Raw genomic sequence first — 22545 nt, forward strand, 5'->3', positions numbered from 1 at the left:
ATTGCTGTATTTGCACTTACAACAATTATTTATACAAACAAATCAATAGTTGTACATATGATCTAGAGACTGGCAGCCCAAGTGAGCTTTGTTACCTAGCATATCTACTAGACATTCTGCAGCTATTTCTAAGTAAGCAGCTTGTGAGAAAATATTCACTGAAGGTTTTCTGAGAAAAAAGATTTTATTATTCAGTATTATTTCATATTTATTTCATTATAATATTTAATAATACAATACAATAATATAATTTCAATAATATTATTGAAAGTTACTGCAGCTTAAGTGCTCCAAAGACTATACTGAGAGATTTTTTGGTAACTTTTTTTTGCATTTCATGAAAAATGACCCCTCCAGATTTTGTGCCCCTTCCACATTCCAAACTAGTCTGGTCTAGTATGTCTAGTATGGACAAGATCCCAGTATGTTATAACATTTTAAAACTACTTCTTATTTAATAATAAGGAAAAGTCATGTGCAGACTGGAAAGGTTGAGTATGATAAATGCTACCCATTCCTGCTAAGCCATTCCAGAAGGACAAATCAGACCATTACAACTGACTACAATTCCTACTTAAATATATGTTTTAATTTTCTTTAGATAATTCTTCTGTTTGTGTCAGGAAACACTGCTAGAAGACTGTAACATCACTGTACTACACTTCCCTGCACTATTCCAATAGCTCTAAATTCTCTCATTTTTAATTTTTTTCCACTCAATACCTCCATATTGCCATTTTATTATAATACGGAAATGTGTAATTACAGGTATCTATCTTGCATATGGACCATAATACAATTCAGTATCCTCCTAGAAAAAAGGAAGTTTCACATAAAACAAGTAGTTCCACAACCAGAACTAACAAAATACGATTTATTGTGGCTTTATGTCTTTCAGATGGATTCTCTGATGTTTAAAAACACATATGCTCACAGTTGAGGTGTTCCTAACAATTCTTCTCCTTGTAGATTCTTAAATCTAATAAGGAATGAGCTCATGCTAACACATCTTCTGTAAGAGGGAAATAAAGGGAGATTGACTTGGGGAGAAAGGCAAGCCTTTCCATGAAATTTGCAGAACCGAAGCACATTTGATATGACTACCCATGTGCAAAATTTAGTTCTAATTGACCAATGGGCTGAAGTTTTATTAAGGGAGAAGAATAGTCAGACATAATGATTATATATGCCTCATTTCCTTATGAAGTCAAAGTAAAGGTACTGTTTTCTAAATGCCAAGTGGTAAATAATTTTTAAGAAAATATTTAGGTGCATAAATCAAGACCTGTGTACTCATTACTATTCAGCTTCTAAGTCTGAAATTTTGGAAGGTAAGGAATACTCATTATGAAGACACTGTGCAATGGAATGGAAAACAGTTTTTAATTACTACTGATATTTCTAAGTCTACTGCTGAGGCTGAAAAATAGCATAATTTGTAAGAACACAATACAGGGGAAGCTAGCATATGAAAATGTAGGCTCTGTTCCACTGATGAAACACACGGCAAATTACTTCCTTATTCACAACCAGCCTTACTGATAATAATGATCAGCATATGTATAAAATAAGTTAAACTATCATAGCCATGTAAAAGAGCTATCTAATCACTAAAAGTAACATATTCCCTAAGTAAAAGCTACACTAAAAAGAGGGATAACTATTTAAAAGAAAACAGATGGCTATGTATTCCCATATGTTAAAAAATGTAGATGTATTCTTTAAAGAATAGGTCATAGGTTACAGTTAGTAAAATATTTTGTCATTAAAACTGATCAGAACATTTAGACAGATCTCTGATGAATGATTTATTATCTAAATTAAAATACATAGCTGAAGTTCATATTCTGATTGAATTTAATTTAGTGTACAGTAATGCATACTTTAAATTTGAAAAATTTGTGCTAGCCTGACACCAAGACCAACTAACTGAAATTATACTGAAGAAAAATAATTTTATTTCAGTGGATCTTGAATTAATGGCAACTTCAGGGGTATGGTCTGATGCATTTTAATTAAAAAAAAGAGAGTTCTTCCCAGAAAGCAGAAAACTCCTGAAATCTAAAGTCATCTCAACTGCCTTCACCTAAACTATCTTAAAATAAGTCCTTACAACTTCAGAGGTTTGTGTAAAATATTCTCTCTCATGCCTAACCTTAAATCCACAGTGACTTAGCATATTCTAAGTATTGTCTATTTTTCTAAGTGCACATTTATATTTTAGAATATTTGAAATCTAAGTACTCTTGCTTTCAAATGATACTCTAAAGCAGTATTTGAGACTCTTGAGTATTTACAAGGTATATAGTAACTATCAGGCTTTCTGCTAGGTATTATTATATGATGGGGCTGCGGACTGGGGTTTTGAGGGAAGAAGGTGAAGTCTGTCATTTTATTTTAATCAATTTGAAATATACACCATTTTATACATTCTAGAATCTGGAAAAACATGAAGCACATGAAAATAACCATTAGTCTACCTGCAGTTAGTCTACCTGCAGCTCCAGTGAATGTAATAAAAGTTCACTATAGGAGCGGGTACACACGAATAGGAGCACTATAATGAAGAAGAATCAGGGAGACTGAGAAATTGTAGGCAGGCTGAACAGATAGCAAAAGTGAGAAATAAACATGTCACAAATAGTACTAATCTTGGAAAGGAGAATGAACTCTCAATGTCAGAAGAAGGGTGGGAGTGTAGAAGTGCTAAGCGGTTCTGCTACCATGCAGTAGAGGGGATATGTACATATTTCTTGAATCAACAGGAACACAATTCTAAAACAAACACACTAACTTGAACAGGTCTGTAAATTTATATAAAATCCTTCTGATAAAAAAGTGTGCTCAACCACACACAGGTTAAGGAATATTTCCAAGGTACCTACTATTTTGCGCTTGATCATAAAAAGAGGAATTTTTGCATGCAGAGGGGTTACAGACAACTCCTTGTGGACTGTTGATAAATACAATCTTCTTTTAATATTTCCTAAATCAGTTATCCTGTAAAAGAAAAAGCAAGAAAGAAGGAAAGGATCTTTGTCAATTCACTAACCCAGTATCTTTGGGCGATCACAAAAAAATTATTACTCACATGCAGAACCTTTATGGCAGTGATAGCAAATATGGAATTTAAGAATTACTTCTTTTACAAGATGAGTAATGAGATTTCTTTCTTAAATTCAAACTTGGTGGCTATATTCCTGCATATATAAAATCACTTTACATGCTAATTTTATTTCAACAGTCTACACTCTTCACTAGATTTCCATAGCCCTTCAGACTATGAAAGAAAGCAATTTGTATGAACTGAGAACTCAGTAGCCTTTAATAATCGTGCTTGTTTCTGCCCCTTAAGCTTGCATTACCTTGGGACACACTGTCACCTGCTAACTAGAAAAACATTATTTGCTTTCTTTTCCTAAAAATGCATCTGTCATTTTATATAGACTCTTTGTTGCTTTAACGACAGACACAAAACACTGTCTGTCTGTTTCACTTCCTGAGCACATATCTTCAAATGTGAAATACAATACACAAGTTTATTGCTCACTACTCAGGTCATCTCTCAGTGACACCAAGGACACTGAATTTGAACACCTCTAATAGATTTAGACCACAATCACAAACATTAGGTTTGTTTTAAACTGATAAAGAGGCTCATTTTTATGTTCTACTCCCTTTAAGTCTTGGGGGCAGCACAATCTTGATATCCCCCACCAGTCTCATCTTGTTATACTGTAGAATAGACATTACTTTAAAGGCTGCAATTTGTATGGGGAAACCATGATTAATTTACCTATTATTTTTGAACAAGCTTATTTCTAACAGATGGGTACTTCTTTGTAATTAGCACCCGCTCTGAGAAGATGACAGATAATTACTATAAACAACTTCCTGTCACTATTCAGCTTTTAAAAAAATAATTTTTTAGTTATAAGATTTAAATGCTGGCTTTTGCTTTAGAATTGCAAGTCTGTCCTGTAAACTTTTTTTTTTAAATGAAAACACTTTCTTATTAATCAAGACTACCTGTAGCAACTGAACTAGTGTAATGCCATCAGCCCAAATTTGCTGATAAATATCCTGAAATGTTATTAGGAATCTCTAGGTCAACTTAGCAGGGCATTAACTGGAGCAAGTTCCATGCTTCATCTATTTTGGGCAATTCAAGATTTCAACCAAGGTCAGGATTCAGTACAAAATATACTGCAAATATGTGACTATCAGAGGGTTCTACTAGCTCCACCGACAAAGACACAGGAGAGCCTTCTTGTTCCCCAGTAGTTAAGAGCTTCATGCAAAGCAGACGGAAAGTTCATCAGCTTTCCAGAACTTACTGTCTCTCTGCTCTCCCTTCCAGACCATCTCATCTTTTATCTGTTCATTCTCATACCTTGGGTGGGCAAAGCAAAACAGAAGGAAAGAGTCTACTAGTGGGTTTTTTTTGAGACACGAGCAGTTCCTCACATAAATCCCATGCACTTCAAAGACAGAACTTTCATTTCCAGGCCAAGGGAGCATGTTACATCCTTACCACCACTATTGTTTCACTGAAGTAGGCTTCAGTATTGGCTGCAGATATGCTCATGTGGATAATACCATAACGCTCTTGTGGAGTGCTTTTGTAACAGGACCACAGACTGTCTTACAGTGGTATTATTCTGGGCTTGATTTTACTTTTGAAGAAATTTGGGCAATTCCATACATCATTTTGCTTCTTGTACACCCTTTGAAGAAATACATAGGGTTGTACTTTTCTGAAATGCCTCACTTTTTCTGTTCTAAATCTTGATGCTCAGAGGCACTAAGAATTTGAGGCACCAAAGAACTTCAAAGTGGAGTGCTGGGTGCTTCGAACTCCCCTAGACCTCCCTCGTTATGTGTACAGCCAAGCACCTATGCTGAGGAAGCAGGCAGCAGCAGTAACCTGAGTGCTGAAACTCAAACTGCACAATTCTCAATGGAGAATGTTGCTTTAAATGATGCCATGACAAAGCAGTAAGAGATTAAACTTAAGTCATGCATATCTCCAAACAACTAGCATTAAAAACTTAATTTTACTTCATAATATTAGTTCACGAAATATGTTTAAACCTCACAATTTATTTTTATTTGAATAGTTTTATCTTTCTCCCTTCTGGAAATATTAGGTATCTCAGCAATAAAAAGGCCATTAGTGTATGCGCAGCTCAGTTACATTCTGAAGTGCAATAGAAAACAGTCATTTAGATAAAAACGTACACATTTATATAAGACTCTGAAATGTAAGTCTAAAATATGATTTTTTTGTGATGGCATGTATGCTATATAGAAGAAGCAAACCTTAGACATATGGTTATAACCACACCTAAAGGAGTTTAAAATTCATTTCAGGAAATAAATTTAAAACAGTATTTATACTCTACAGCAGAAATTAGGTGAAACATTCGAACAAGGGGCGAACTTGGAGAAAAAAGATGGCCTGAAAGTTCTGTAAAATAATTTATTCCCTGTGAAAAGAAAGAGAATTATTCAGGAATTGGTGTAACAAAGCTCTTACCTGAAGTAACTCAGATGACAAGAGATGGAACTTTAGAACTCCCACTTGTGAAATGCCTGAGTACTTGTCGTGAAACTCAACTTTTTTTTATGTTATCAAAAAGCATGACCTATGCTAAACCTCCAAAGACAAGAAGCATCTGTACTACCTTCCTTGATTTTCAAAGATGTATTAAAAAAAAATCTATATAAGAGTTAATGTATTTTTATTATGTCTGTGTTTCAGTATTCATATCTAAGGGTCAGACATGTGATAGAAAAGTAATGAGACCATGTTGAGAAAAATGAGGTAGTCAACAGGAAAATCAACCTCATTTATAATAATACTCCTGTGATCAGCAGGTGCATAACTCTCCCAGCTATGGTCATTAACTGCATTCATTTCACGCTTAACATCTACATTTGCAAACCATTTGAAAGTAAAATTACTTTTCAATTCAATTTTCAGTTTTATTTTATATCTTCAACTTTGATTGACTATTCTCCTCACAATGGTAACTACAGTGAGATTGTGAGTAAATGGTAGCAACTACCCAAGAGTGTAGATAAACTCATCTCCTCAGATTACCTATTCACTTCGCTTGTGTATATATAATAATTTATAACCATTTGTTAATGTTCAATTCAAGGCTTAAAATGAACTTAGAAAAAATGATGTTGGGCTGTTGAAGAGATGCTTCATTTATCAGGCTCTCTTGTTCTTAAAATGGAAGTGTTTTTCTTCTTGTAAATGACTCAATCTGGAAGTTTACCAAACATGAAGGCAGGTATGTCATTAATGTTGCTATGCAAAGAGCAACTCCCATACAATGCATTATTCATGTAAATCTCTACATTTTCTGCTCTAAATCCAGGTAGAATCCTCTGGTAAAGCCTAACTATTAGTCTGTTAGTACGTAAGTACTTCACAACCACAGGACCTTTTTCTCCATAAAAGCTTCATAAATGTTACATAGTATTAAAATCATCCCCAATTTACAGCTAGGAAAATAAAGGAATAGTAATGGTTAGATGATTTGCCATGGTTACAGATTCTTAAGTTTCCTCATTCAGGAACAGTCTGTATTTCATTCATATTTTATTTTTTGCACTGCTTGTGCGTTAGTCTCCTAAGAGGTACTATGTTATTAAACTTAATGCCTAACCATCTGAAATCCAGAGCACTGTGTTCTGACTTCATAAAAACAGACTTAGTTACATTGATAATCAAATCTCTACAAAATACAAGATTAAGAGAGTTGATGGGTCACAAAGACATAGAGCACAAGCTGTGAAGAACTAGCTTTATTTTCATATATTGAAATTTTCTTTGTTAATCTCAATCTTTTTCTGGAGAGGATTAAAACCAAAAAGCCCCAAAGTTCCCTTAAACTGTAGCCATAAAAAGGCAGTAATATAGATGGCAGGTACCTAAAGAGAATCAGGAAACCCTGTCGTTAGAATTAAAAAAAACTTTTGAAACATGAGCAGTGATGAGGAATTGGCGAATCCTGAGTTCAACCTCCCGATATCGACATATTTGCAATCAATTCTCCAACTGGAATAATGACCTGATATTTTGACTGATCAGGAATAATTTGTTGCGAGAGTTTCATTACTCTCAGAACTTTTTAAAAATCATTCTGGAAATGTTCATTAATATCTTTATCATATGTTCTGGAAATGTCTATCAGTATTTTAACATCCTTGGTTTTCAAAATCAGCACATCTACGTAGCTTTTTGCCATCAAGTATTGAGCAAATCCTTTTTTATGGCATGTTGATCTGTTCCTCTGAAGCATGAATAACTGTGCCAAATCATTTAGGAAACTGTAATTCTGGAAAACTGTTTTTAATCAGTTCAGTATAGACAAAATACTTTAATGAGTATTAATGTGTGGAAAGTTTAGTGCATACATCTTTTCCAGAATTAAAACAAATTATGCTTATAATGCAATTATTTATGCCTCTAACTGATTTTGTTGGCTCTTTCTTTAGTTTATTGGCTGTTATCATTTCCACTTTATTTTCCTTTCCATGAATTTACCTATTAAAAAGATACAATTTGTCCTTTCAAGTTTAGAAAGACAAAGAAAGGCCACATTCACACCTGCTATATATAATAGTCCTCTTAAGTACAGACATATTTCTCCCATTTAAACTGTTTGTTCTAATTACTGAGGTCCATGAATTGCTAATAAGTCTGCTCTTTAAAAAGACAAAACTAACACTGGATCTTGAATTTTCCCATATTTGGCATCCTAACCAACAAATCCTACCAACCAAACAAACAAGATTCAGTCATTCCTCCCTATTACTTAAATTGATCCACTAATCAAAAGGCATGTAATTAATACTTTTCTTCTCCTAAAAGTCTTAGGAGACAGCAATTTATTTGGTTCTATCATCAGGACATCATCCAACACCATTAGGTTTACTCTGTTCATTTAATAGGATATCATACGATAGTTTACAATGGACTCATTACCCAGCAAGTTAAAACTTAGAAAAGCTAAGAATCTCTGTCAATTCTAATAATCTGAGATATATTTAATCAAATATAAAGTGATACAGGTTAAAATAATTACCTTCAGGGTATTTTTCAAACTTGAGAAGACACTTTGCAACACAAAGAGATAATGTTCTTGACATTAGATCAGGGTGAATTTATTTTTAAAACAAATAACTAGGGAAAAAAGGGGGAACTGTAAAGACTGGACATGGTATCTTCATCAGCCCTGTAAGCTAAATGTGCTATATCATGCTATACTAATTGAAGATCATTTATAACTACCCTGAGAAAATGCATTTATAGTAGCTGTTCATTTGCAGATGCTGCAACTGCAGTGCAATGTCACCAGCATTGCAGGATACAACAGGCCGGAGAAGAAAACGTTCCTTTTTGTGACAACTGTTGAACTCACTGTACACATTTTATCTAACTTGAGCTTGGGAGGCAGAAGAGAATGCTCTGATCTGAAGAGAAAGCAATATGCTATTTCTGAAACAAGTCTGAGAAATATATTTTTATGCATCATTCTATTTTTCTGGTCTTTAAATGAACAGTAATACCAGATAACCTGTCCCTCAGTAGGTCCAAAGTGATTAGTGAGAACATGTATTTTCCCCCAACACATTTATTGTTCAATTATTAAGAGTTTAAAATGTGGTTTTACTTTTTTAAAAAGTAATTTTACTCTTAAAGATATTTGTATAGTTTAGAGAAAGCATGCTTAAAATACCACTAACTTTGTAACTAAAGTTTGCTTATAATTTATCTTAAGGATCAGTTATAATGTTGATAAATGATGTTTACTTGTCTAGGATGAGGTTCTTAACTTTAATTTGCCTGGTGCCATTGGTTTGATAGTGACTGAAGGCACTGGCAGAGGCTGCACATACTGCCTCTGTTCCAGCTGATGCATAGAAAGAGAAAGAGGCCACCTTCCTCCATTCCCCCTCCCCTCGCCAAAATGATCTCCACTTCTCCCACCATTCTTAATCATCTATTCATTTGTCCTCCTCTACTTCCATGCTTCAGTTCTGTCTTCCTACACTGACTTCTCCTGCCTTGGCTTCTGCTTTGCAGATACAAGCTATTGCCGAATATTACCTGGAAGGAATTATTTAATCACCAGTACTATGCACACTATGATTTGAAAACTGAAGTTATTGGTGGATCATTGTAATCTGTGAATAAATATTTCTACTTATCAGATCTCAATTTACTTGCCACTAAACAAATATTCAGAAGAATGTGATAGTTTAGTCTAAAATTATAATTCTTATTTATCACCAAAAAAGCTGGATAAGTGTTTTCTAACTCCATCCTTCAATTTCCTGTATAATGTAACAAAATCATTCTCATCAAGGTTTATGCCATTAGATTCCCACTGCACTTTCACTTTAAGAAACAGACCGATTTAGTGTTTCAGTATATTTTATCTTCATTTTTGCTCTGATCCCTTTTAGAAAGTAATATGTGAATGAAAGTATCTCAGGGTCAGAACAGAATAGTGAAATGGTTTCGTCTACCAATTTAAAATGAAACTAAATACCTAAATGTTAGTGGCAAGATTTAAGAAAGGATCATCAGCTGTACTGAGCTCATGTTACAAGCCTACCAGTAAAGATCTGATTGAAAAATAAGGAACCATATTTTGTATTCTAATTTGGATCAAATATATGTGGGTTTTTTTGTTTTTTTTTTCCTCTCTCCTCAAAAGGATCATACACAGTTAAGGTAAGAATGAAGATACTGAAAAGAGTTACCATTTTTCAAGTTTAAACTAAGATATTTAGAGAATCTGCCTCACTGTACATTTGTATTATGGACTTTAACTGGTACTTGCATTCAACTGCCTGTTTAAATAGCTTCCTTTATTTCTCATTTGTAACAGCACCATGTCTTACTCTTTGATAGCCAAGAACTGTAGAACAGCTTGTAGGTATCTGGCCAGCCTCCCTCACTTCCTGAAATGTCTGCATGTCGTGGCATGTGTATGCAGTTTCTCCAAAAAAGCAAGCTGAAATTTAAGAAGTATCACCTTCTATCAGAAATAAATCTCAGAACAGATAAAACGTCATGAAACTTTACCCCTAAATCTTGGATAATTCTTAGATAAACTGAAATCTTAATGTTCTAAAATGGTGACTGCAGATACAAGAAAACATCTGTATGGACACAGCTGCTGCATAAACCTGGGAACCCTTGTGGCATCATGGAGCTCACTAACTATCTGTTCTTACATATGATCACTATTGCTGTGTGTATTACAGATCACAACAATACTAGCAATATCCTTTATGGGTAAGCAATCTTCACCACCCACTTTTTGAGCTGCAAGAAAGAATAGATAGGCTCCACCATTCCTCCACTTCCTTTCCTTAAATGGAAAACTATTAACACCTCTAGACTGAGACAGCTATGCAAAAGAACAGTCTACAATTGCAGCAAGCAAATTAAAAAAATGAGATTTATGTAGACACAATCACATTCAAGCAAGCAATAACACTACCGGCTTCTAATCAACTGCAATGATATTCTGAAGGGTTGATTCAAGTAGATTTTCATATTACATTGACAGAATCCTTAAATCCTCAATGAAATTTCCATTAGAGGATATTCTGATTAACTTTTCATATTTTTTACTGTCTTGCTGAAACATTAACAGGGCAGAAAGCTCATGGTTTGCTTTGCCATTCAAGTCTGAAAAGACCGGCCTCATAATTTTTCATAATTATGCTTCTCTGAATATTATTTCTTCTCTACCTACATTTGTTATTGACAAATTAAAACTTCTCTTGTTCTCCCTTGAGCAGTTCACCACCTTTGTAGGCTCGTCAGAATCTAAGAATTTATGTATCAGTCAGAATTAGTTATGTCAGTATTCCACCATTCCCTGTTTTATTTTTGGTAGGATATGCTGGATTTTATTTTTTTTATTATAAACTTTCTCACAACATACCATAAAAGAGATTATCATCAAAATAACTGAAGATGACAACACTCAACTTTTTAGCCACCTGAATCTCCAGGTGTGAGCAATTTCCCCAGTGTTTCTAAATGATGCTGATTTAGCCCCAGCATCCTCATTTCTTTCCTTCTCACGTTGGTAAATGTGTCTGTCCATTGACAAAGTAATTTCAAAGCTACAGTTTTTAAACAGAATTTTTTTCATATAAAATTATGAGAAACTTTTCCAATATCTCCCCTACAGCAACTGTGGCAGAAACAAGAAATTACCCACTTGATAATATTCTTGTTCTACAGCTGCAAGATCCCTGAAAGGGAAACAAACAAACAAACAAACCAAAAAAAACAAAAGAACCTTCTGCAAAAATATTCCATTAAACACACAGTCTTTAACTATCAAAAGAAGAGAGAATTTCAACATCTGCAAAAGTTAGTTCTGGGTGGATCACATATGCCATTCCTCAAATAAAATAGAATTTTGTTCACTTCTGTATCTGTTCAACCAACACTAAAAGTCACAAATGCCCTATTTGATACCTTTCAGAAACATGACAGTGATTGTGCATGGAGAGGGTATACATTCAAATACTGAAAGCGACTGCTGGAAAAGGAAGATACAGTACTATCTCTCAAAAGGTACTAACAAATAGGTACTCAAAAAGGGCAGAGGAAAAAAAATTCATGAAAATCCAGATGGTCTAAAGAGATACTGGAGGAGGATGAACTGAGAATTAAACTATTGTTAACGGATGCTCAGTTTTAGCAGAGAACAAAAATCTTTAGGCAATACTTAGAGATCTTCAGAAGTGTGGAGAAAAAAAGAACAGGAACTATTTACTTCTGAAGAAATACAGGAGGCCAGGGAAAACAGATTTCTTTAATAAGCAGAATGTAAATCTGGATGCTGTAAGCTCTAGAAGAAAAGCTCAGACACTCTTCCAAGGAGACATTCTCTATGGATTCTACCAAGGAGAAAGCGTCACATAAACCTCTAGAGAGAAAGATTCAATACAGTTTTAACTCTCTTCCATTCTGTGAAAGAAAAGAAGGAAGAAAGCTACCATTGAGAAGAAACAGAAAAAAATAACTTGGCTATGGGCCTTGTGCTGTCAAGATGCTAAGAGTCTAAGAGAAGTGTTTTTTATTACTGACATTGAGTAACAGTTCCTGTCTTGCTTCCTTGTGGATAGAACTACAATGCTGTCTGCTACACCCTTTTTTTGTATGGTTGTAGTAAAGCAAGCTCTACTGCTCTGCTGCAGTTATATCCAATGTCTCTGATATTTTATTTGGAAAATATATACCTTGCACGCCATTCCAATTCAACTATATTACCTCATTCTTTCTCAGTATGATGACAAGCAAGTCATTTCCTTTTAGTCACTACTTTCCTCTTGCTGATAGTACTTCCAAATAAAATATTAAAAGGTTCAGATGCACAAAGTAGACCTCTATCTCTCAAAAAATGTCCTCTCCACAATAGCTATATCTTGTAATCAGGAAACAAGATTTTCTTCTGCAACTCTAAACCTTCAAAAAAGAAAAAGTGTTTCTTCATGCTTGAAATTTTATACTGAATAAATGAATGAACGATATAATCCTTAATATAAGATGACTTCATAAAAATACCTTATTAACAGCTGCAGAAACAGTGAATGTCATCACATGCTAGAAATCAGAAATATTTCTGGAATGAAACTAACATTTATCCAAAAAAAGGGCACAAAGGTGATTAAGAGACTGGAGCACCTGTCACATGGGGAGAGGCTTAGAGAGCTGGGACTGTTCAGCCTGGAGAAGAGAAGGCTCAGGGGGATCTTATTGATGTGTATAAATACCTGATGGGAAGATGTAAAGAAAACATAGCCAGATTCTTAGTGGTATCCAGTGAGAGGATAAGGGGCAATGGGCGCAAATTGAAATCCAAGAAATTTTGTTTAAAACTAAGAAAACTTTTTTACTCTAAGGGCAATTGAACACTGGAACAGTGAACCTAGAGAGGTTGTTGCAGAGTCCTCATCCTTGGAGATGTTCAAAACCTGACTAGACAGGGTCCTGGGCAGCCTGCTCTGTCTAACTCTGCTCTAAGCAGGGGGTTTGGACTAGACAATCTCCAGCGGTCCCTTCTAACCTCAACCATTCTGTGATTCTGTGAATGGCTGTAGTCCTTCCACATATTTCTTCTGCCAGCACATGGCTGTGAGAAAAACAGAAGGAAAACATCTTAATATATTCATGAAACTATGAATAGTGGGATAAAATAGTTCTGGGAGTTATTCCATTAACTAATGGAATGACACCAGAGATGAAGCCAAATAACTGTAATTTGATTAAAACAAACAAACAAAAAACCCCTTCATCATAAATTCCAACAGTCCTGGAGAGGAATAAATATCAAAAAGCCTTGAGTTGAGTTAACTTTTCTTGCCAAAGTGGGATACAATCTGTGCACCCCTGCACCAACTGATAGTTGTTATTTTTTGGTACTGATGGCAAATTTCATTGCTACCTTCTTTCAAGTTGCTACCCAGAATGAAGCAGTCCTATAATGGGGACTGATCTCCACTCGGTATATTTCCCTTAGCATCTCGACAAGACCTCTTTTTTTCCATCATAGAGTGCTTTTGTATCCAAACTGTTCCAACAGAAGCTCATGTTTGTGACAAGCACCTGATACATTAAATTTGGGTTTTTAGAAGTTTTTTCTTGGATTCTAAAATACAGTAATTCTTTACTTCCATCCATCAGTCAAGCTGGAAAGTTAAAGATAAAGCTTAATAGCTTAATTGAACAAATGACAGACTTTCTATTATAGCAAAGGATGTGAACAGAAAACCTCTTTATGAGAGAAAAGAAGATCTGAGAGTTTCTGATGCTGTATGTAACAACTCCTAATTCCATTTCTCCTAAAATAACAGAATCATAAATAGCTGACAAAATCCTGCAAAGTGACAATGAAATAGAGAAGAACATTTGGACATCTACCTTACTATTTGCACAGTGATTACCTAATTGCTCTCCTGAGTCATATTCAGATAATCTGAACTAAAGACCTCCATTCGCGTTTCAAACGGAATGGCTATCAAGTACAAGGGAAGAGTTAAAAATACTGAAATAGCATGACTCAGATGGACCATCTGCCACAAGATCTGACAGATAACTTACTGAAAAAAGCAGAAGTACTTATAGTTCACACTTTAGGTCATAACTTAACATATAATTTTATATTTTAAAATGAAAGCCTTAGTATTACATGTATTTTTACAGGGCAGATAACAGTCTTTTACTCTCACTTCCCTGCTATAATTATTAACTTAAACATAAATAAGACTATATTGACAAAGTAAAAAAAAAAAACAAAAAAAAAACTGACTACACTGCATAATATAAGATTAGTCTCTTTATCACAGAAATCATTCCTCATTAATATAAGCATCTCTGAAATAGTGCATGTTCTTCTCAGAATGTACCTTCTAGAGGATGCTGATCAGGTTTATAACAAACTGATGCCTTTTGGAGCTGGTGAAGGCCAGTGGCAAGCTAAGCCCTAGTCTAAGGATAATCCTACTATGTACAGTGGACTACTAGCTGAGCAAACCTCTCAACTATTTTGCTATTGGAAGACATAGCCTTAAAAAGAGCCTTGAAAGAAAGGTGGAAACATTATGAAGAACAAAGAAACACAGTTAATATTAGAGTGAACAAGTAACCATGCTGTGATCGTCAGCACATTCAAGTTAGCAAGGCAGTCCATAAAGTGGTGAGTAACTAAAGCAAGGGGGGCAACAAAGCAGAACACCGCAGTGCGTTAATACTGGGCACTGAGTTTTGGGACACCGGAGCAGGATTCTTTGTGACTGAGAAGCACCCTGCACTGACCATGCATGTTTTTGCAGTGCAGATTTTCATGTCACAGAGGTGAAAGGATCTCACAGGAGATCTCAAACCTGCTCAGCTTTACAAAGTATGCCATGCATGATTCGTAGCTGTTGACCATCTGGAGATATAAATTTGTAGTCTGAAGCACCATAAAGCTGGCCACCATTGTGACAGACAGTATCATTTAACATCTCCAGCAATGCATCAGGACTTAAGTACTATATCTGGTTCTGACACTGACTTTGTTAGGTCACCTTACCACTTCTGTGACTTAGTTTCTTTATGTTAAGAAGAAACAAAGACGCCCATGCATCACAGACATTATGATACTGACTTCCTTGTAAATTCTTTTGAGATGCATGAGTTAGAAGTGATATACATAAAAAAGGGACTGAACATATCAGTATGAACACATTTTGTTATTATTATTTTCTGTCCTGTCCAGGTGCCCAAATACAAAACCGGGAAACTTCTCTTTTTGGTCACACATGCTGTCTCCCTAAATTGGCCTCTATTCAGTGATGGGATATGTCAAATATTAAATTTGTACTATGAGCAGACAGTAGCCTGCGCATTAATGAAAACGGACTTAATAAACCACCAGATTTTAAAATTTACTATGATTCCTATTTTTAGTACTTCGTATGTTTAAAAGTATCAAACTGCTATGAATTAGTTAAGTCTTTGTACTTATCCTTTCAAAATAAGTTGATAAATATTACTCCCATAACTTGGATAAAGAGAGTGGAAAAAAAAGTTGGAGAGACTTACAGGGACTTACACAAGGCCAAATAGCACTTCAGTAGTTCAACCAGAAACAGAGCTTCTGACTCTTCTCAGACCACTGTACCTTTTTTTTTTGGAGGCTATAGTACAATTTTAAATGTCTATTTTCTCACCTCAACAACTCTGTTCATTTGCTGTAAAACTTACAGTAACATGACTTACTAATTTCACATGATACCTAACACCTAAAATAAACATATCAGAAATAAAGTATAACAAATGACTGGCTATATGGTATTTTAACCAGACTGAATGTTTGTGTTCTTGATAAAATGCCAAGCAGAAGTGCTAGCACCTGCACATGCCCATACTTTGGGAGATAAACCAAGAATGCCAACACAAGCCAGATGGTGTTTTCTTTTATGAACAAATATTTTCCAAACATTGACTTACTTTTGCTTTTTCAGAAAGGTAGCAAAATCCATAATACTGACGATTTAACAGTTGACTACTATATTTACAACAGATGGCTATATCCAGTATTACTAACAGCTTTACTACTATTTGCTTCAAAAAAGCTGCACATATTGCATACACTCCACCTTAGTTCTAATTTTATTATGCTTCACTGAATTTTTCCATCCGCAGTCTATTTTATGTACTTGTTAGGCAGATCAATAATTGTTAATGTGGTGATACTTAATATTATCTAATCATGCCACCTAACAAAGTATCAGGGTACATTTTCACTTAAATGTCTTCCAAAAAAAGGCAAGACAGCTAATTTAAACAGTTGTGTGCACTTTCAGTATTTATGACAGGAATCTCGCATGAGTGGTTGATAGCAGCAAGTAAGAAGGTTTAGCTCAGCTGATGCCAGCATTGATGGATGGCCTTGAAGAAATTCTAGTTTGCTAATCAGATCAATCACTGAACAGACTGCAAAAGAGAGGATGAACCTCAAACTAAATTCATAACATTTCCATCTATATACAGAGTAGGAGAGGAAGAAACATACCGTTAAGCATTATGTGCAGCTATTATAAAAATTGCCGAAGTGGTTTTTTTTGTTTGTTTGTTTTACATAAAGTAAACATTTGCAGGTATGGTGGCTTAGTATGCTCTTAATTTTCACTTGAAGCTACTGAAAGATCCAGCTAGTAAAACATTACACAAGAAACCATCTTGGAACATCAAACTCCAGGAAGCATCAGGATAATCAATATTCTGTTCACAACCAAGTATGAAATTCCTTTAAAAAATCTGAAATATAAAGAACTGAATAGCAATCACTTATTACTAACATAGCTAAGCAATGTGAAGCAGCAAGAACAACTTGCCTTCATTATTTACTAGGTCATCAGGAGCCTGAAAGGACAGAATATACATGTCTATTCTGCAAGTCTTGAAGGAAATTAATATAAAAAATATTGATGTAGCTATAATGTTTTTAATATTTTTATATTTTTATTTCTAATACAAAATTTATTACTGAGAAGCAGTGATGGAAAGGAAAGAGAACTAAAGAGGAAAATGTGGGGAGGAGGTTCTTGATAAGAGGTATAGCTGGATGGCAAGAAGTACTCAAAATAACCAATGCCAATACAAAACCGCAGACAATCTGAAGATAAGTTTCTGAACCTGGCACTAAGCCTCTGCCATCTGCCTACAGAATGCCTATGAGAAGCAAATCTGTGTACTTGGTTTCTGTTTACTATGTCATATGTCTTGTTCATTGAGTCCCTTTTGATACACGCTTCTGGAAATAACACAGCAATTAAAACTATAGGAGCAGAAAGTGTAACCAGAATTACACTCAGAAAATTCATCAAAGACCAGAAGAGTCAGTGTGATTTGACACATAAGAGCTTCTTTGTTTTGCAGAAAAAATAGGTAGATTGAAAATCACTTATGTCAGAGGTTCTTTAATACCCAGGGGGGGAAAAAAAAAAAAAAAAAATCAAAAAGAGATAAGAAATAAGAACTACCTTGAAAGAAGCCGTAACAGAAAACAGATAATGGCTGTGGTAAGAAAAGAAATTAAAGACAAAAGGAAAATATAACTGCCAGAAGTTGCTTGAAAACCTGCATTTTTATGGTCTACTCAACAGTTACCAACTTTTCTGTCTACAGTTTAAATTAATCAAATGTTAATATTTTCTGCACTAAGACCTTAATGCATACAGTCAAAGCTGTTTTTAGAACAAGTATTTTGAACCCTATCTTCTCTTTCAAGTTTCTCTCAAGCCAGAAAAAATATTCTCTAGTGAAGTTCTGTGCTAAATAAGTTAATTTATCCTTTCAAGATTTTCTCAATTTTCAGCTTTTAAAATCCTGCTGGAACTGAAGCACACTGCAGGAGGAAGGTAGAATGTTACCATGTGATACAGCTTAAAAAGACCCGCTACCTCACAATCACTGAGGCTAGAAATACCTGCATGGACTATTATAAATCCACTGAAGAACAGTAAGCCTTGGCAAGTGCCAATTCTACAACCATTAAAAATGTTTCCAGAAAAGTTTAAAGAGATATCTTCAAACTTTTAGCAGCTTTCGCAAGTTTTTTAAAAAGGAAAATGTGTTCCTAACTCTTTGGACTCATTTGAAAATACTAATCCCTATCATAATCACTTCCATGGTAAAGCATTTCGTATTAGCTGCACAATGATTTAATTATCTAAGAAAATCATTTTGCAGCTGAGGTACTGACATCCTAAAAACCGATAAATAAGCCCTAAATAAGACTCTTCTATTAAAAAAAAAGCTTGGCAACAATCAAAAATATCAGATTAAATGTTAGAAATTATTAGAAGGGAACAGGCAACAAGAAAGAATACAAACTGTGCTATTCTGTAAAGCCATATGGCTTTCCCATGTCTTGAATATAGTGCGCAGTTCAGGTCTCCTCATCTCAAGGACATCAAGGACAATCAAAGGACTGGAATGGCTTCTATACAAGGAATTGAGTAGGCAAGAAGTCTTCAGCCTAGACAGAGATGACTTTGGCAGCAAAAGGAGATATGACGGATGTCTACAAACTTAATTTCTAAAAAATGGCATGGTGGATAGGCATGCCTGGTAACCATATCATCCAATACAAGAACTAGAAGCTATGAAACGAAGCTAGTAGAAGTCCCAGCCAAAACAGACAAAACAACGTGTTTTTTCATACAATAGGTAGGAGCACAGCAGACCTGCTTCTTAAAGCACGTTGCAGAAGAAAGTTTACAAGGCTCCAAGGGAAGACTGAACAAATCCTCGAAATCAGGAAAAAAAAAAACAACCCACAAAAGGTTTGAGAAATCCTCTGAGCTAAAAAGAGCCAGAATGTAGGAGACTACTAAGGATAGGTATCATATATGTTTGTTCTTCTCCTACTATTCTTTAGGCACCTGCTGATGGCCACTGTTCCTACTAGATTTTCCTCCTCAGGCCTACTGCTAGCCTAATCCTAACCTTAAAGTTCTCCTGCAGAGAGAAAGGCTAAAGCGAATGAAAAATAAGAATAAAACCAACTGATTCTGGAGGACAACAAATGAAAAAAGGGAAAGGGCATTAGGTCACATAATCAAAAATGTACAGACAGAGAACAGAAGGAAGATACTGAGCAGAGCACCTGTAACAACATCCATTGCAACCTGGAGCTATCCAAGGAACCAGTGGTTGCTTCCCAGTGACGCTCTGCCTGAAGATCTGAAAAGACTGGGAAACAGTTACAGACCCCACAGTTATTGGGATCTCCCCAATGGCCACCGTTGGAGACAATATACTGGGGTAGATGGATCTCTAGTCTGAATCAGTATGGCTGTTCTTAGTTTTTGTGTGTATGTGTATATATATACATACACACACACACTTATATATATATAATGTGTATATATGTATATATAAAAACATTTTTGTGTATATATGTGTGTGTATACATTATATATGTGTGTGTATCTATAACATTTTTGTGTATATATGTGTGTGTATACATTATATATGTGTGTATATATATAACATTTTTGTATATATGTGTGTGTAAAATATATACACACACACATACACAAAAATGTTATATATATACACACATATATAATGTACACACACATATATACACAAAAATGTTATAGATACACACATATATAATGTATACACACACATATATACACAAAAATGTTTATATATACATATATACACATTATATATATATATATATAAAGAGTGTGTGTGTATATATATATATATATATATAAAAAAAGACTCTTCGTGTTAATCGAATGGAAACATAAATCTTATTTTTAGAACATTTCAGCACCACAAAGTGTGTAACTGCTGAATGACAATAGCTGTACATCACTGCCCTGAAGTGCAGAAGAAAGAAGAAAAGGCAAACAAAGCTATCAAGAAAGAGAGCATGAAGTTTAATAAATATGACTCAATTCATATTAGAAGTATTCTTTGTCAAACTAACAAAACATTCCAAGATGACTCCACATATTTGAAGGCAAAGGAGGTAACTGAGTTACTCCTCAACATAAAATAGTACACCATCCTAACATCCTGAAATAGATCATTCACATTATAATGAACACTTTCTCTACTATGGCATAGCTGGAACAATACATGATCACATCTCATTTTGCCCTTTTTGACTTAAACCTACAAGAGTTGTTTCCCTTTATGGCGGACGCAAGAGACCTAAGACAATCAAGAAAAGCTGGCACCTATATAGGTACTGATGAATGCAAAGTTATATAAAAGAAACAAAAATACAATTTAGTGCTTGCTCTTACTGAGTTTAATTGCGTATCACTCAACCCATCTTTTCTTGCAGGGCTTCCAATGGGATAATACTTCTTGTGTTAGTCCAAATCTTAGGTGTTCTATTGGCTACAAAGCAGACTGGGTTTCGCTGGTTATAAACAGGTAGTGCCAGTAGGGGGGAATACTGTCCAACAAAGACAGACAAATTGCCCAAGCTTAAAAGCGTACTAAATCATTCCACACCCAACTAATGAAAAAAGTCGGGTTTTACTGTTTCTCTCTTCCCTTACAGCATGGAAAGAATTATACCAATTAAATGCTCCAAAATATTCTAGCTTTTTAGCTTTAACCTTTTTTTTTTTTCTTTTTTTTAAAGTAATTAAAACATATATTTCTTTATTCCCCTGAACCAAAGGACCCCGAAATATTTATTTATAAATTTCTTATTAATTTTCAGGGGACCCTCATAAGCCAATACTTTCATATACCTCTGTTTGATAAATTCATATCCCATTTCTTCTAGATTTCTCACCATCTTCATTCATGACTTTTAGAATTTGTTTTGTCTTCAGAGGAATGTCAGTATTTAAAACATCCAAGAAATAATGATCTCATTAGCTTAATTACCTCATATTGACTTGATAAGTCACTATGCTTTAATGCAAAATCTGCCACTATAATTAATGGCTGCAATCAGGCATCCACTTTACATTAAACATGCAAGGAAATTTTATGCATCTTACAGTAACTCAGTGGAGAAGTCTTGTCCCAATGGCACAAAAATCTGAAGTGTCAGAAACTGCTGGATCAGTCCAACTAAAAACAGAGAAAAAAAATTAACATGTGCTGCATGTGTGCAGATGCACACTTCACCCTCAAGCATATTAATGATGCACAGCTATAATGCTGCAATACTATTTCTCAAGGTTCACACAACATACGAACATGAGAAGAAAAACTTAGAAGAAAACCAATTCAAACTGTAATAAGAATGGTGTTAATAGTCCCATCTGTGGCTGAGGTGGAAATCTCATGAAAATAAATGGAATCTACCTATTTTTTTACTTGCAATTCTTCAGTGCGTTCCAAGAGCATGTAAGCAGCAATTATCCCACGAAGAATTACAAAATAAACTAATACATTCATATTGAGGTTATCTTAAAGGCATATGAAACTTGCTTTCACTTTCGTGACAATGTACACCTCATTAAACAAACTTAAACCCGTCAATATAAATGCAATCCAGATCATAACAACAGTGGTCAATGAAGGCTTCTGATATTTAGAACAGGAATGTAGCTTAACTGAGGGAATAACATGGGAAACCTTTTAGGATTCAGGTAGCTCCCTGTTAAGGAAAAACAGTACAAGACTGGCTGAACTGAACCTTATGTTTTTTCCTAGCGACTGGTTCAGGGAGGAAATGAGTTGCTCTTTAGTGACTGAACAGGACTCAACAGCAATGTTATCTCCTCTTCTAAAGGATGCCAATTCAGATCTTCCTTCTTTTATGGGTAAAATGACACTTTAACAAGATTTTGAATTATATTTATATACATGCTGACTTTCATTTTGGAAGAGTATTCAAAGACTACAGTACAGCTGGCAGATTGTATATGTGACATAATTAAAACATTTGAGGCATATACACCTGTGGAGAGAAGGAGACAAAAGGACAGAGACAGAGAGAATGGTAATGGATGGAAGTATGACTATAGTATTGCAACACTAGCTGGAGTTAATTTAAAACCAATCTATTCCTAGCAGTGATAATCCGCAACACTAATTCTCAATTCTCATTTTAGGCTGTAATAGTTTATTTTAATATTGACAATAAACAAATTAAAGTTGGATTTCTCAGAAAGATACGTTAGTCTAATATTTATAATACAGAAGAGAATACTAAACTTCTTTTACAAAAATCAGATAAATCTTTAAGACTTTAGTGCACGACCAGACTTCACAATCTCTCATTTATTACTTTTTTTGTATGTTTGAGAAAAGTTAAATTAATTTGTAATTACAAGACCCTATATGGGAAGCATATAAGAAGATTCCTCTGTTTCATTCAATTAAAATCACCATCTCAGTTTTGTTTTTTGTTTTGTTTTTTCCAAAAGCAAGCCGTTAAATCTAAACCAGCCTGGTTCATTAATATAAGCCTTATGCAAGTACAATCTCCTGCAGTGGAATTTAAG

The 22545-nt window shown here is 34.7% G+C and overlaps 1 protein-coding gene across 3 annotated transcripts in view; it reads right to left on the reverse strand.

Moving 5' to 3' along the window:
* The window catches only part of CFAP20DC (CFAP20 domain containing), a 93226-nt gene that overhangs the window by 66004 nt on the left and 4677 nt on the right, over positions 1-22545 (reverse strand). For all 3 annotated transcript variants that reach the window (XR_010885396.1, XR_010885395.1, XM_067303420.1), the window contains exons 4-5: positions 21091-21163; positions 2886-3000 (exon numbers count right to left, since the gene is read on the reverse strand). Coding sequence is in view for 1 of the 3 variants with exons in the window: in XM_067303420.1 (XP_067159521.1) it covers positions 2886-3000; positions 21091-21163 (188 nt within the window). In the remaining 2 variants the exon portion in view is untranslated. The remainder of the gene's footprint in view (positions 1-2885; positions 3001-21090; positions 21164-22545) is intronic.

Source organism: Apteryx mantelli, chromosome 12 (genome assembly GCF_036417845.1).
Source record: "Apteryx mantelli isolate bAptMan1 chromosome 12, bAptMan1.hap1, whole genome shotgun sequence".
NCBI lineage: Eukaryota > Metazoa > Chordata > Aves > Apterygiformes > Apterygidae > Apteryx > Apteryx mantelli.